We start from the raw sequence: 15,057 nt of genomic DNA, 5'->3' as shown, positions 1-15,057 counted from the left end.
TAATTCATTTACAAGATTTTTCAAAAACAGATTTTAAATATTTTTTTCTTTTAGAAGTGCATAGGTAAATTGTTCCTTATATATTTTTTAATAGTTTTTAGGGGAAAAATTCACCATAAACAATTGTTATTATATATTTTCTACAGAAAAATTCTTTTTTTTTCTCTTTTAAATACTTGAAGAATTTTGTTTCAATCATTTATGAACATTAATTATTATTACATTATTAAGAACAACTAACAGACTCTATATTACAAATCGTAAAATTCAGGTTTGTATTGTGTGTACTGCATTATACAATAAAAATAAAAATAATTACAAAGCATGATAATTGCTTCAAAAAAAAAAAAAAAAAACAAATAAATGTACCGTATTTCTTTAATCGTATTCATCAAAATAAAAATGTCCTAATATAAATTACTAATACTATGTACAATTTGAATCCAATTTTCAAAATTTTGTTACTTTTTTCCTTACAAAGTAAAAGTTTTCTATATTTAAAATTCTTCATTTTTAGATTTGTGTTTCTTAAAAAAAAATATTTATTAATGAATTTGAACAATTTTTCTTTTCTAAGATATTTTTTTTTTTTAATTGGAAAAAAATTATACACGCATAATTTATTAGTAAATTTCTAATCATCAAAATTCAATAAGACGATAATTTATAGCAAAATTTCCTAACGGAAAAAAAATAGAAAAAGCCTTTTAATAAATTTTTAAATAATAGAAATATTGTTTTATAGAACTTTTGTTTTGCTTTTTATAAGCCATAATATTTAAAAATAATTCAAAATAAATTAAAATTTTTCATAAATTGTTTTTATAATTACAATAATTTCACAACAATTTAATTTATATAAATAGATAATTTAAAATTTTTTTTCATTTACATAATCATTTCGTTTTTTTTTTTTTTTTTTTTGCTATAACAATTGTATATTTGCGAAAAAGAAGAAAATTGTAGAGAAATTATTATAAAATAATTATATTAGTCTGTAAAATTGCTTTTCCTATATATTTTTTTTTCACGCGAGGATTGCAATAAGGTTGATAACTTGTGTATTTTATACAGGAATGTTAAAAACCTAGAAGTTTGGAGTAATTTCTCAGGAACTTCGCTATCACTTTTTTTTTTTCTTTACTAGGGTTGGAGAGGTCAGGTGACGGTATAATATTTCTCTTTGCTTTTTCTTTCGTAACTTTTAACAGTCGAATTAAAAGAGAATGACGTATACATTATTTAATGTGTGTTTTTTAGGATTCAATTCAAATCATGTTATTTCATTAACATGTAATTCTAAAATAGTTTCAATTTTTTTTTTCTCGTCAAAAATTACACCTTTTTACACACACACACACAAATATACACACACACACTTTAATTATCAGTTTGGTTTTCAGCGTTCCTTTGTCTTCGATAAATAGCAACATTTGTGTCTGTATAATCCATTATGCGTCTTTGACATTGTCTAACATATCGTTGTTGTTTATGATAAATTTTAAATGCACCTTTTATTGACAAAAAGGCAACTCCTCCCTAGAAATAAATATATTAAAATTATCATTATTATTAAATTTATAGAGGCTTCGCAATCTTTTTTTACTAAATAAACTGTAGCTTTCAGAGTTAAAAAAAGTAGGTAAAAGCAGCCGTGAAAAAAATACAGAGTTATACCACGAGTTAGGGAAATCAGGGAAAAGTTAGGGAGTTTTATAAAAAGTACTGGAAACATATCAAATTTCTAAACATGCTACTAAAATTGTAATTTTGGAAATTTTTAATTCAAACTTTTGCTTCTAAAAATTATTGTCTTACATTTTTATAATTTTAGGACTCGAATCGACTTTTAAAAGAAAAAAAAAAGTCATTTTAGTCGATTTACATTTACAAGAAAAGTCTAAAAAGTCGATTTTTTAATTTTGAATAAATGTAATTAGTTGATAAATATTTTATTATTATTAACAATTTGTTATTGGAAATTAAATAAAATTTATTAATTCCTCAATAAGAATATTTTACAGAAATATATATTCAAAAATTTTTCTTTTTAAACCACCGAATTAAACTGAGACAAATTTACAAGATTTCAATTCAGTTTCAGAACAAATTTTGAAAAATTATTTAAAGTTACATTAAAAAAAATAAAGAAAAAGAAAATTTTCCAAGTCTGATTTATACACATTATTCGAATTCAGAATTTCAGAAAATGTTTTAAATAATTAAATTTTCGAAGAATTTTATTTAAAATATTATTGAAAAAGAATTAATTTGAAATAAAAATTTGTAAAATAATTGAATTTCAGAAGATTTTTAATTAAAATTTTATAAAAAAAATTGAATTTGGAAGAGTTTGATTAAAAATTTTTTAGAAATAATTGAATTTCAGGAGATTTTTAATGAAAACTTTAAAAACTTTAAATTTATGAATTTTTTTTTTTTACAAATTTCAGACAATAATTGAATTTTAGAGAATTTTCAATTGATATATGTTTTAAATAATTGAATTTTGATGTAGTTACAGTTAAGATTTTTAGAAAAAATTGCATTTTTTGAGATTTCAAAAATTATAATTTTGAAGTAAATATAAACATTAATTAAAAAACGATTTAAATAATTAAATTTTCTAAAAATTGGATTAAAACTGTTGAAATAATTAATTAAATTTCAGAAGATTTTAAATTAAAACTTTCATAAATTGTAATTGATAAAAATTTTTTTTACAAACTTTAAAGAATAATAGAATTTTAGTGTATTTTTAATTTAAAAAATTTTTATTTCCCTAAATTGTTGAAAAACTGCATTAAATTAAACTAAATTAAAATTAATTTAGCGAAGAATTTTAAATAAAATTTTTAGAAATAATTGAATTATAGGGAATTTTCAATTGAAAAATATTTTTAAAAATTTGAATTTTCGATTTTTGAAATTATCAATTAAAATTTTAATAAATTTGAATTATTGAATTTTTTTAAAATGATATCAACAAAAATTTAATTTTAAAAACTTAAAAATTAAAAAACGTTTTATGTAATTGAATTTTTGAAAAACTTGATTAAAGTTATTAGAAATAATCGATTGGAAAAGAAATTGAAGTTAAAAATTTGAGAAATAATTGAGTTTTGGAATAGCAATAAAAATAGATTATTTTTCCCGTCTATATTTAAATAAATAAAGAAATTAAAGAAATCTTATATTGTAAATAAATTTGAAAAATTTCTAAAAATTCTCAAAAAAAAAGTAGCAAATAGTAGCTTTCAGTAGATAAGTGCGAAGCACTTATCAATTAGATTTTATCTAATTTAGATATGATAAAATGAATAAAAATTAATTTTGTATAAAAATTTAGTTTTGAAAAAAAGTTTAATAAAAAAAAAAATGAAATTGTTAATTTGAAATAATTTATAATTTAAGAATTATCTAATTAATCATTTACTCACAAGTAACGTTCTTTGAAAATTTGAGCTTATACTCTCGAAGAATATTTTGCCACAAATACTTGCAATTGTGGGCAATAATAATGCGCCGCATAAAACTCTCGTCACAGAAACTGGATCACTCATTGGTGGAATTTCTTGTGATTGTGTTCTATCTTCGTCAGAATAACTGAAATTTACAATTTTTAGAAAGTAATTAACTAATTTCTAAAAAGATAATTAATTTGATTTTCATTTATTTATATTTTATTAATATAAATAATAGAATTAAAATTTTTTTAAATAATTAATTATTAAAAAAAGAATACGTGAGTGGAAAAATGAATTGTGAAGATTAAAATGAATTACCTGCTAGGTAAAAAGTGCCTTAAAATTGGAACTTTGCAAGCGTGCCGCCTAAGTAAACTCAATGCTTGATCTTCCCATTTTAACATTTTTCCTAAAACAAGCATTATAGGAATTGTAGGTAAACCAACTAGTAATACTAAAGGATCGGCATTTTCCAACATTGTAAAACCATCCTTGTGACCAACAACTTGCATTACTGTTATTGCTCCATAAGTAACAGCTGTCCAATAAACAGAACCAACAACAATACTCGCTGCTATGAAAGGACATACTCGAAAAATAACTCCATCAATTTTGTCCAATATTACAACCAAAGGCCCTGTAATTGATAAAACAAAAACAACAACAAAATAAATTTAACAAATGTATTACCTTAAAATTGTTTATAATTTCCACAAACAATAATAAAAATCATTCAACATTTATTGGATCGTTTTTTTTCAAATTTTAACATTTACGATTTTAAACAATCACAAATTATTTATAGACAAATTATAATGATAAATAACTGATTTGTTTAATATTTGTAAATGAAAAATAATAATTTTTTTTATAATTGTAATAAGATTATTGTAAATATTTAATTACTACATAAATAATTATAATATATAATTGTAATATTTACCCATATTCGGATAAACAATGATATATTCAGTATTACATTGTGGACACACAACTCTTGTACTGGCTCGACCTTTTTGTTTTTCGTCCACCCAACGTTGTATGCATCCCTGATGAACCCATTTTGTCGTTCCTCGACAATGACAAGGTTTCACCCACAATGCAGTCGCATCATCCTCGTCAGTTGCAAAACAAACCCAACAATATCGCTTGCTAATAATAGAAAATAAAAAAGAAAACGACAATTAACTATATTAGAAATATGAATTTTAAAAATTAAAATTTATTCATAGAAAAAATCGAGACGCATGAATATACACTAAAGCTAATTTTTTAGAATATTTTAGAATAATTCTATAGAATATTATTTTTGCAGAATAGTAATCTAAAAGAATCTTAATTTTGCAGAAAATTAATTGTACAGAATTTTAATTTTGCAAAATATTCATTTGTTCTAATTTTCATTTTACAAAATAAATTATTAACCGATTGTCGCAATGTTGGCGAATTTTTATTTAGACAAAAATTAATTAGCCAGAAATTCAATTTCATTGAATTTCAATTTGTGCGAAACGTTGTTTCGTAGAATATTCATTTTGCAGAACAGTAATTCAAAAGAATCTTAATTATACAGAAAGAAGATTAGAAAGAATATTAATTTAACATTTGACAGAAATAATTCGGCGCAAAGTTTAAAATTTGACAAATCAGAAATTATTACAAAAAATTGTGATTAGTCAATTTTAAACTTTGGGCTGAATTCTTTCTGTCAAATTGATTTTCGACCATTTGCACTTTCTGTAAAATGAATATTCGAAAAGAAGAATATAATGTTAAATTAATATTCTTTCTAATCTTCTTTTTGCATAATTAAGATTCTTTTGAATTAATGTTCTACAAAATTAATATTCTACGAAACAACGTTTCGTAGAAAATGGGATTCGATCAAATTGAATTTCTGGCTAATTAATTTTTGTCTAAATAAAAATTCGCCAACATTGCGACAATCGGTTAATAATTTATTCTGTAAAATGAAAATTCGAAAAAATTAATATGAATATTTTGTAGGCAAAATATTAAACTATTATTTAAAATAAAAAAATAATTTAGGGTTAAAAATGAGCGATTATTCTGAAAATCTCAACATAAAAAGAAATTCTTTTATATTTCTCTATAATATAAAATTAAAAAGTCAGTATATTATATGAAAATACATTAAAACTATACTTACAGGCCTCAGATCGACTTTAAGGCGCAAAAAAAAGTAGTTTTACAAATTGTTGTTAGTTGATGTGATTTGATTTGTTTGTTAGTCGATTTAAATTCCAAAAAAAGTCGATTTCTTTATTTTAATTAATTAATAAGAATTTTACTTTAAATAATTAATGTTATTAGATATTAAATCCATTTTAATAATTCTATAGGAATATTATCAAGAAAATTTATTTCCAATATTTCAAATTCAAAGACGTAAATTTTTTTAATTTTTAATAAAAAAAGACAAAATTAAAAAAAAAATTCTGACAATAATTCAATTTTAGAGTTTTTATTTGAAATATTTTTAAATAATTGAATTTTTAAAGAAATATTAAAATTATTAAAAATAATTGAACTTTGGAAGAGTTATAATTTGAAATTTTTTAAAATAATTAAATTTCAAAAGATTTAATTATTTAATTTCAAATAATTTTAGATACAATTTTTTAAAAGTAATTGAATTTTTAAAGATTTACAATTTAGATTTTTGAAATTAATTAAACTTGAAGTGATTTTTAATTAAAATTTTTTGTGATTTCTGTAAATGAAGAATTAATTAGAAATTAGAGACAAAAATTGAATTTCGAATGTTTTTAATTGAAAAATGATTTTAGATAGGGTCAGTTGGGGTAAATGACGACAAGAAGTTTTAGATAGCTTAATTTACAGTTTTAAAATTAAGTTCAACGTCAATATTTTAACCTCAGATCACCTGCAAGAGGTTTTGAGTATTGCCAAGCTTTTATCATGACAATTGGCAGCAAGATAAAAAAAGTTATCGCTCAATGCATAAAAACTTGAAAATCAAAGTCAAACTGTTTCAGTATTTTCTCGCATTTCAAAGAAAACAGACTTAAAAATCATACCAAATTTTTTTCTTATTCCTTATGACTTCCAAAACAGAAATTCACTTGAATTTTTTATTTTTGTCAATTTGGTTAATAATGACAAGCTGTCCCCATTTACCCTGAGTTTTCAAATTTTTGGGGTAAATGAGGACAGATTGTTATTATTAACCAAATTGACAAAAATCAAAAATTCAAGAGAATTTCTGTTATGGGAGTCATAAGGAATAAGAAAAAAATTTGGTATGATTATTAAGTCTGTTTTTTTCAAATGCGAGACAAAATACTGAAATAAAAAAAAAATAAAAAAAATTTAATTGGCTCAACTATTATATATCTACTACAAATTTTTTTCAAGTTTTTTCATCCCTTAATACATACAGTAATATACTTAAGGAAACTTTTTTCTTAAAACATTCTTAGAAACTATGCTGTCCCCATTTACCCCGAATTTTATGAAATTTTCTAAATTTTGACGAAGCTGAAGTACGCAACGTTTATATAAACGATTTTTAAAGAAATAATTTTTTAAAATGAAAAATTCTATAATTTTTTGCCTAAACAATATTTCTTGTAGTTTTCATTAATCAACAAATTATAAAAAAATATTTTTTAGGCAAAAAATTAGAGAATTTTTCATTTTAAAAAATTATTTCTTTAAAAATCGTTTATATAAACGTTGTGTACTTCAGCTTCGTAAATTTTGGGGTAAATGGGGATAGTCAATTTCATGCGTTTAAAAGCTTATCTAAATTTTTTCTGCTGCATAAAATTAATCCTGGGAACGTAAATAACAACTTAAAAAAATATAAATCCGTAAATATTACCTTTTAAAGGAAGAAGAAACTTACGTAATTTGTGAAAAATAGCGATTTTGTCCCCATTTACCCCAACTGACCCTAATTGAATTTTTGAAGAATATTATAAAAATCATTAAAAATAATTGAATTTCAGAAGTATTATAGAAATTATTAAATTTAAAAAAATTTTAAATGGAAAATTTTAAAAATAATTAAATTTTGAAAGGTTTTAAATTGAAATTTTTGGTAATTTTATTTGTTAATTTTTTAATTAAAAATTATAAACAATTGTTGAATTTCATAAAATTTTGTAATTAAAAAATAATGTAAGATAATTGTATTTGGGAAGAATTTCATTAAAATTATTATTGAAAATAATTAATTTAGTGAAGAATTTTAGTTAAAAATTTGTTAAATAATTGAAATAAAGAAGATTTTAAGAAAATCTGCATTGTATACTAAAAAAAAGACATATTTTGTTTAAAAATTTTGTAAAAAATGTAAAAAAAAAAAGTCGAAAAATTCGCATTTTATTAAGATAAGTAGAAAAAAGTCGGAAATAGTCGAAAAAATCGTATAATCCGAGGCCTGTATTTAACATTAAGCTGTTGTTAATAAAAATTTATTTACAAATTATCAAGAAAAATTTAATTAAAATGTGTTAAATTTTAAATTAAATTTAAATAATCAATTAATATTATGAAAATTAGACTATTTTGAAGAATTATCAAATTAAAAAATTAACATTATCTGTAATATTAATAATGCCTTTTTATTAAATTTTTACATTATGTTAAATTAATCTTTATATCGTGTAACTCATCTTTAAAATTCAAATTTCAAAAATTAAATTTTCTTCTTTTCTATTAATAATTTATGATTTTATGATTAAATAAATTTAATATTGTACTTTATATTTCCATGCGAAACGATTTTTGTTACTCATTTTCAATATTTTATTTATTTATTTATTTATTTATTTGGTACATAATTTAAATAAATTTAATAGTTTAAATCGGTCGCAATTTTTTGTTTTTTTTTTTAAGTTGAAAATTCTCCATAAAGTCATATAAACTCTGAGTTTTGTATTATTTATTTCTTGAATTTATTTATTAATTTCCTCAAAATAATTTTTTTTTTTTTTTTTTGCTTAAAAACTAAAAAGCAATAATATTGAAAATAAAAAACTATCTTACTCTTCATCAGAACTTAAAGTTGGAATTCCAGCTGTAGTTTGATTCGGTGAAGATGCTCCATCAGTTACATCGACTGATAATTCATTGTCAGCAGCATCAGAACCTGTATAATGAGTTGTGTCCTCTTCCGAGGAAATATCTGCTCCTTGTGTCTCTGAATTTTCTGCAATTAATTAAATTAGTTATTTCAATTTAAAACACTATTCACCATAAAAAAATATAGTTTAGAAAATAAAAAAAAAAAAAAAAAAAAAATACAAAATTAAATAGATTTTTTTTCTAAATAAGGAAAATATTAGCAATACCATTATTGGAATCACTGTTGTTTTGATCTTGTCTTACAGTGGCATTCAGTCTTCTTAAATGATCTTCAACAGCTCGCCAATGATCCATTTCTCTTGGAATTATTCCATAAACATCCTCACCATAAACAAAATGAGGAGGTCTACTTCCTGACATTTTATTTCACTGTAATGTACTTTATTATAAATCTGTCATTTTTATCTGCAATCAAAATTAAGTAAAATTTTATAAAATGTATATATTTTTCAAAAAATAAGCTTAATATTTTTTATGCAAATAATTATACAATAAAATAAAAAATTAGAAAATATTTACTGTCATTTACAAAAAATAAAACAATTTCTAAATATGTTACATATGAACTGTTAATAATAATTAAAAAGTAGTACATTCAGTGAATGACATGGCAAAGCAAACTAGAACATTCTATTTAATTTAAAACATTATTAATCAAATAATTATTTACACGCCTGATAAATGCAAACAAAAATTTTTTTTTATCAAAAATAATCATTTCAAGTTTATGCATATTTATAACACATTTCGTCAATTGTAATTCAATATTTCATTAAATTTTCTTATAAAATACATATTCGGATAAAATATTGAAATAATAACAAAATGCAATATGTAACTGATTTTGCATTGTTATTTTAATCAGCTGAATAAATTCAAGAATATATATATATATAGTCAATATATGTTCCTATAATTATTGTCCACCGCTATTACATGAATTTAGGTTATGAATGATGTAAAATGCATGATTTGTTTATTTTTTTGTTTCAAAATTATTTTATAATATTCATTTAACATAATTTGTAACGTGTCTCATTATCTGTGTTATAAAATTAATAAAAATGTAAAACAGAAGGCGGGTCAAACTTACCAAAAAAAAAAAAAAACACCTTCGTTAACCTTCGAGAAGTGCAATAAACAAGAACTTGTGAAATTACCTGCTTTTCCAGAGGAGGGAAAAATTGGATGATGACACTTTTGATATCTGGTACAAGAATAATTTTTTTTGTCATTTATAGTAAACCGAGTAAAAGATATGTGAACTTCATACTTTGTGTTTGTGTATACAAAGACATAGAAAACTGTTAAAAAACACACTTGACATTTTAAGGTGCCAGCTGTAAATGTATTCTCAACCAATAAAAATGAATCGTCGTCTATTGTTCACAGTCTATTGGTTGGAATTTTGAAAATTTGTCCACTTTCTCAATGTTGAGAAAAGTAAATAATTTTTTAAATATACGAAAAAAAATCACTATAAACATTCTTGTGAAAATAAAAAAAACAAGTTTTTTAATTTTAATATACAATAAACTATGAATTAATTACTGTAATTCTTTTTTTTTTACTCTAAATTACTAGAATAGGGTCATTCTATTACAAATAACCGCCAAAATTTTCAACACCGTATGATTGGCTTTCAGCTGTTCAAGGTCGGTGAAAGAATAAGAAAAAAAAAAAAATTTCCATGCTCATTGTTTTTAATTAAAATATCAATTTATTTGAATTATGCATCTATGATTTTTTTTGATTGAAACATAGACTTTAGAGTACGCTTGTCATTAGTGATTATCATCTCATTAAGTTTTTTCAAATGGATAAATATTTATTTTTAGAAATCAAGGCCTTTTACTGTTAAATTCAAATGAGTGATTGAATAAACTATATTTTAGAAAAAATTAAAACTAATATTATACTTTGTGTAGTATTAAAAAATTATTGGTGAATTATTTAATAATAATGAAATGAATTTTGAAAATTAATCGTTTAATATTTAAAATTTATTATAGCGGAAATTGTTACAGCTGCCGGAAGTTTCGATTCACGTAGTGAATGTGGAAGCGTACTTCCATTTTCTCGTTCCTCTCGACGAGTCGTGAGCACGTGTTTAGTTACCGGTTGCATTGTTCTAGAATTTTCAGTTTAAAATTTGACACAAGTTTTAATAAGGCTTTGTCCTATTCTAGAGTTATTTCAATTTTTTTTAGAAATCACCAATCAATATGAATCCTGAAAAATTGAAGAAATTGCAAGCTCAAGTACGAATCGGTGGAAAGGGAACACCCCGTCGTAAGAAGAAGGTATTCATTTTACATTTTATATCTATAAAAATTGTGATTCACGTTAATTATTTATGAAAATTTTTATTTTTCTTTAAATTTTGCATGTTTTTTTTTTCAATTTTTAATTTTTTGCCAAATCAACGAGTGTTGATAAACCCGTGTTTCATGTATGTACTTAACCATACATATACAAAGGATGCGCCAAATCCGTCTATTTCGCGCTTTTATTAATGATTTTATCTGCATGTATTTTGATAATTCTAAATTCTCATTATCAAGGACATATTAAGTTTAAAATTCCAAAAATCGATAGTTTTTCATTGAATAATGCATTGAGAGACAAAAATAATTTTTCTTTGTGTGTGGTGTAATATCGAAAGTACACCAAATGGACCTATTTGGTAATGTCAGTGACTTAGTGTTGTAATCCTAAATGATTCATTATCCATCAACAATTTAAATTAAAATTTAAAATGCTATTAAAAAAAAAAAAAAATTGTGTTTGTAAATAATTTATTTTTAATAAATTTTTTGAAAATTACTTATAATATCTATATAAAAATTGTTGAATTATTTATTTAACTGGAAAAAAAAGAAAAAAAAAATAATAATAATTACCGTCAATCGGGGTTATTATGGTGTGAAAATCGCAAATTTTTTTTTGTTCTAAATAAAATTTCTAAAGTTTATAAAAAAATGTTTTAAGCTATTGTTATAGACATTCATCTGAATATTTTCTTCAAGTTTTATTAGAACAAAAATTTTTTTATGAGTTATGTAAATTCAAATTTTGTACCATCATTGCCCCGCGGTTGGGGGTATTATGGTTTAAAATTTATTTTTTAGTTCATAAAATAAAGTAAAATTTTTTTCCCTCGAATTAAACTATATGGAAACTACGTATTTTGTAAAGCCTTTTTTAAAATTTGCTGAAAAATTATTATTATTATTATGTATAGGAATTTAATTGAAATTACAGAATTTTTTTTTAGGTTAGGAATTATTGTTTTTTAAAAATTTCAAAATGGAAACATTTTAAACTAATTAAATAACTTAATAAGGTCCATAATTGTTTTTTAAAGATATTTTCAATTAAATAGTTTTTAAATTGATTTAAAAATCATGTGAAATTAATAATGTTACTTTTTAGGTTATGTTGTACCCTTTGTAAAATTATAATTTATTTTCCATTTTTTTTTTTCATACAAAAATAAGTCATTTATGTATAAAATCGAAGCATATAGGAGAATTTTTTACTTATTAGGAAATTAATTTTCGTATAATTATTTTTAATTGAATTATTTCTGAAATTTTCCATCTAAAACTTTTTTGAAATTTAATAATTTCAACTATAACTCTTCTAAAATTCAATTTTTTTAAAATGATTTTTTCTTTAATATTTTCCGAAAATTCAATTATACGAAAGCATTTTTTTTTTATTATATAAAAAATTTTAAAAGTTCAATTTTTGTCTGTAATTTCTAAAAATAATTCTTTCAGCAACAAAAATCATCGAAAATTCTAATTAAAAATCACTTGAAGTTGAATTATATTTGCATTAATTTGAATTTTAAATCTTTGAAAATTCATTTACTTTTTTTAAAAAATATGAAATTATTTGATAAATTATTTTCAATTCTGTATAATTTAATTATTGTCTGAAAAATTTAATAAAATCTTTTGATATTGAATTATTTCTAAAAAATTTCAACTGTAATTCTTTAAAAATTCAATAATTATTTTTAATACCTAATTTTAATATTTTTTTTAAAAATTCAATTATTTAAAAAAGTTTCAAATAAAAACTCTAAAATTGAATTTGTATTAGAAATTGAAAAAAAAACCCGCACAGCAGTTTAAATTTGTAGAAAATTTATTTAAAAACTAAAAACTATGCAAAAATTTTATATTTGAATAAATTGCTTAAATCAGACTTGTAAAAATTAAAAAAAAAAAAAAATAATGGAACTTTAAGAAAGTTTTATGTTAAATAAATATTTGTTTTAAGGTTGTGCACGCAACTGCAGCAACTGACGACAAAAAACTTCAAAGTTGTTTGAAAAAACTCTCTGTCAATACAATTCCTGGAATTGAAGAAGTTAATATGATTAAAGATGATGGAACTGTAATTCATTTTAATAATCCAAAAGCTCAAGCGAGTCTTGCTGCCAATACATTTGCCATTACTGGCCATGGGGAGAACAAACAAATAACTGAAATGTTACCCGGAATTTTGAGCCAACTTGGACCTGAAGGTTTAACTCAGTTGAAAAGATTGGCAAGCACCGTTGCTGGCAGCGGAGTTGGCAAAGCTTCCCTCGAAGAAGATGATGATGTTCCAGATCTTGTGGAGAATTTCGATGAAGCCAGTAAAGAAGAAGTAATTTTTTTTTTATTTTCATTTTTCTCTAAATCAACATTTTAGTATAATATAACAAAAATTAAAATATATTTTTTTTTTGAATAACAAATGTTTTTTTTTCAGGTGGCACTGAAGAAAGAACTTGAAGAAATTGTCACCGATAAATCGGCAGATGATAAAAATGAAACCCCGGCGGGGAATGCTGAAGAGAAAAAAGAAGCCCCATTAGCCAAGGTCGAAGTCTAATGATGTGATGAGTGTGAGTTTTTTTTATTATTCAATTTTAAAAAAATAGTGACAGTTCTTTTAAAAAAAAAAATGGACGAAAGTGTAACTGACATTTGAATGTTTTACAGGTATACAGTATGACTTTATAATTTTAATGATAACTTACAAAAAGTATCAACTATTCAAGCCTGACTATAAAAAAAAAAAAAAGAAAAAAACATTGAAGAAGATAATTTGTCCTCTGCCATTGTTTACCCCCTTCCCCCTGCTGTATTTTGATTCCCGTTTATATTTTTATCAATTTCTTTTTAACCGCATTTATTAAGAAAAATGCGCGTTTGAAGTTACACGCGCATAACGTACAATTATATTTTGTGATGCAAAAAAAAAAATCCGATAAAATGAAAATAATTATGTCATCAAAAAAATAGTAAATCATCAATTGCATTTGATTTTTCAAACAATATATTTATCAAGGAAAAAAAAATTGTTACTATGTGTATATCAAAATAATCTATTCTTTTTTGTAGTAATAACAATGAAAAAATAGTAGATAACTTGTCTTTTTATTTAGATCACACAATTCCTTTCTTTGGTCTTTTTTTTTTTTATTTCAGTGGATAAAATTACGGCGAAAAATAAAGAAGAAATTTTAGTAATAACAAAAAAAAAAAAAAAATCGCTACTATAAAAATTTCTGGTAAAATGTACATTTAAATTTGTTTCTAAATGTAAAAATTGTTTTTCGAAAAAAAGCAATCAAATAATGTGAATTTGCTTAAAAAAAATAAATAGAAAATTTAAATTTTTTCAAAAACGAAAAATTGCGATTAATTCTACAAATTTCTATTAAAATATGTAAATCAACACTTTCTTTATTCAAAGAAGAATATTTTTTACAGAGAAAAATTGTTTAAAAAAATGATAATTTTCGAATTTATGGTAAAAAAAAACTATTGTTTCAAAACCAAAAATTGCTATTTTACAATTTTTAAGTTAATACAGGCCTTAGATTATATGTATGACTTTTTTAGACTTTTTTTCGACTTATTTTAATAAAATGCGACTTTTTCGACTTTTTTTAAAATTTTTTTTCATAAAATTTTTAAACAAAATACGTCTTTTTTAGTATACAATGCAGATCTTAAAATATTCTTTATTTCAATTATTTAACAAATTTTTAACTAAAATTTTTCTCTAAATAAATAATTTTTAATAATTTTAATGAAATTCTTCACAAATTTAATTATCTTCAACCATTTTTTAATTAAAATTTTTATGTTTAATAATTGTTTATAATTATAAAAAAAAATTGGCAAATAAAATTGCCAAAAATTTTTAATTCAATGTCACTTTAAATTTAATTATTTGCAAAAATTTCAATTATTTTCAATTCTGTGAAATTAAATTATTGTCTGAAATGTAACAAAATCTTTTGAAATTTAATTGTTTTAAAAAAATTTCAAACTATAACTCTTCCAAAGTTCAATTACTTTTAATAATTTTATTATTTCTTTAAAAATAATTTAATTATTTAAAAAAAAGTTTCAAATAGAAACTCTAAAATTGAATTGTTTTC

General features: G+C 21.9%; 2 protein-coding genes across 3 annotated transcripts; one reads left to right on the top strand and one right to left on the bottom strand.

Annotated features, from left to right (window-relative positions):
- Window positions 1-197: 197 nt before the first annotated feature.
- LOC127280823 (E3 ubiquitin-protein ligase MARCHF5-like) lies at window positions 198-9,940 on the bottom strand. Of its 2 annotated transcripts, none has more exons than XM_051304091.1 (7): window positions 9,697-9,940; window positions 8,810-9,008; window positions 8,505-8,667; window positions 4,411-4,619; window positions 3,786-4,104; window positions 3,441-3,606; window positions 198-1,539 (listed from the first exon to the last, which is right to left on the bottom strand). In XM_051304091.1, the coding sequence occupies exons 2-7, from the start codon at window positions 8,961-8,963 to the stop codon at window positions 1,381-1,383; spliced, it is 1,170 nt and encodes a 389-aa protein (XP_051160048.1). In that variant the 5' UTR covers window positions 8,964-9,008; window positions 9,697-9,940; the 3' UTR covers window positions 198-1,380. The 2 variants fall into 2 exon arrangements, with proteins under 2 accessions (XP_051160048.1, XP_051160047.1); XM_051304090.1 differs by having other exon boundaries at window positions 9,764-9,940.
- A 723-nt stretch (window positions 9,941-10,663) lies between these two features.
- LOC127280827 (transcription factor BTF3 homolog 4) lies at window positions 10,664-14,035 on the top strand. Its single transcript, XM_051304107.1, has 4 exons — window positions 10,664-10,906; window positions 12,897-13,268; window positions 13,374-13,509; window positions 13,607-14,035. The coding sequence occupies exons 1-3, from the start codon at window positions 10,829-10,831 to the stop codon at window positions 13,494-13,496; spliced, it is 573 nt and encodes a 190-aa protein (XP_051160064.1). The 5' UTR covers window positions 10,664-10,828; the 3' UTR covers window positions 13,497-13,509; window positions 13,607-14,035.
- Window positions 14,036-15,057: the final 1,022 nt, after the last annotated feature.

The sequence above is a fragment of the Leptopilina boulardi genome, unplaced genomic scaffold (assembly GCF_019393585.1).
Source record: "Leptopilina boulardi isolate dan_hultmark-lab unplaced genomic scaffold, ZJU_Lbou_2.1 LbouV2_255, whole genome shotgun sequence".
Classification (NCBI taxonomy): domain Eukaryota; kingdom Metazoa; phylum Arthropoda; class Insecta; order Hymenoptera; family Figitidae; genus Leptopilina; species Leptopilina boulardi.
The sequence above is the reverse complement of the archived record's forward strand: the minus strand, read 5'-3'. Positions and strand labels throughout refer to the sequence as shown.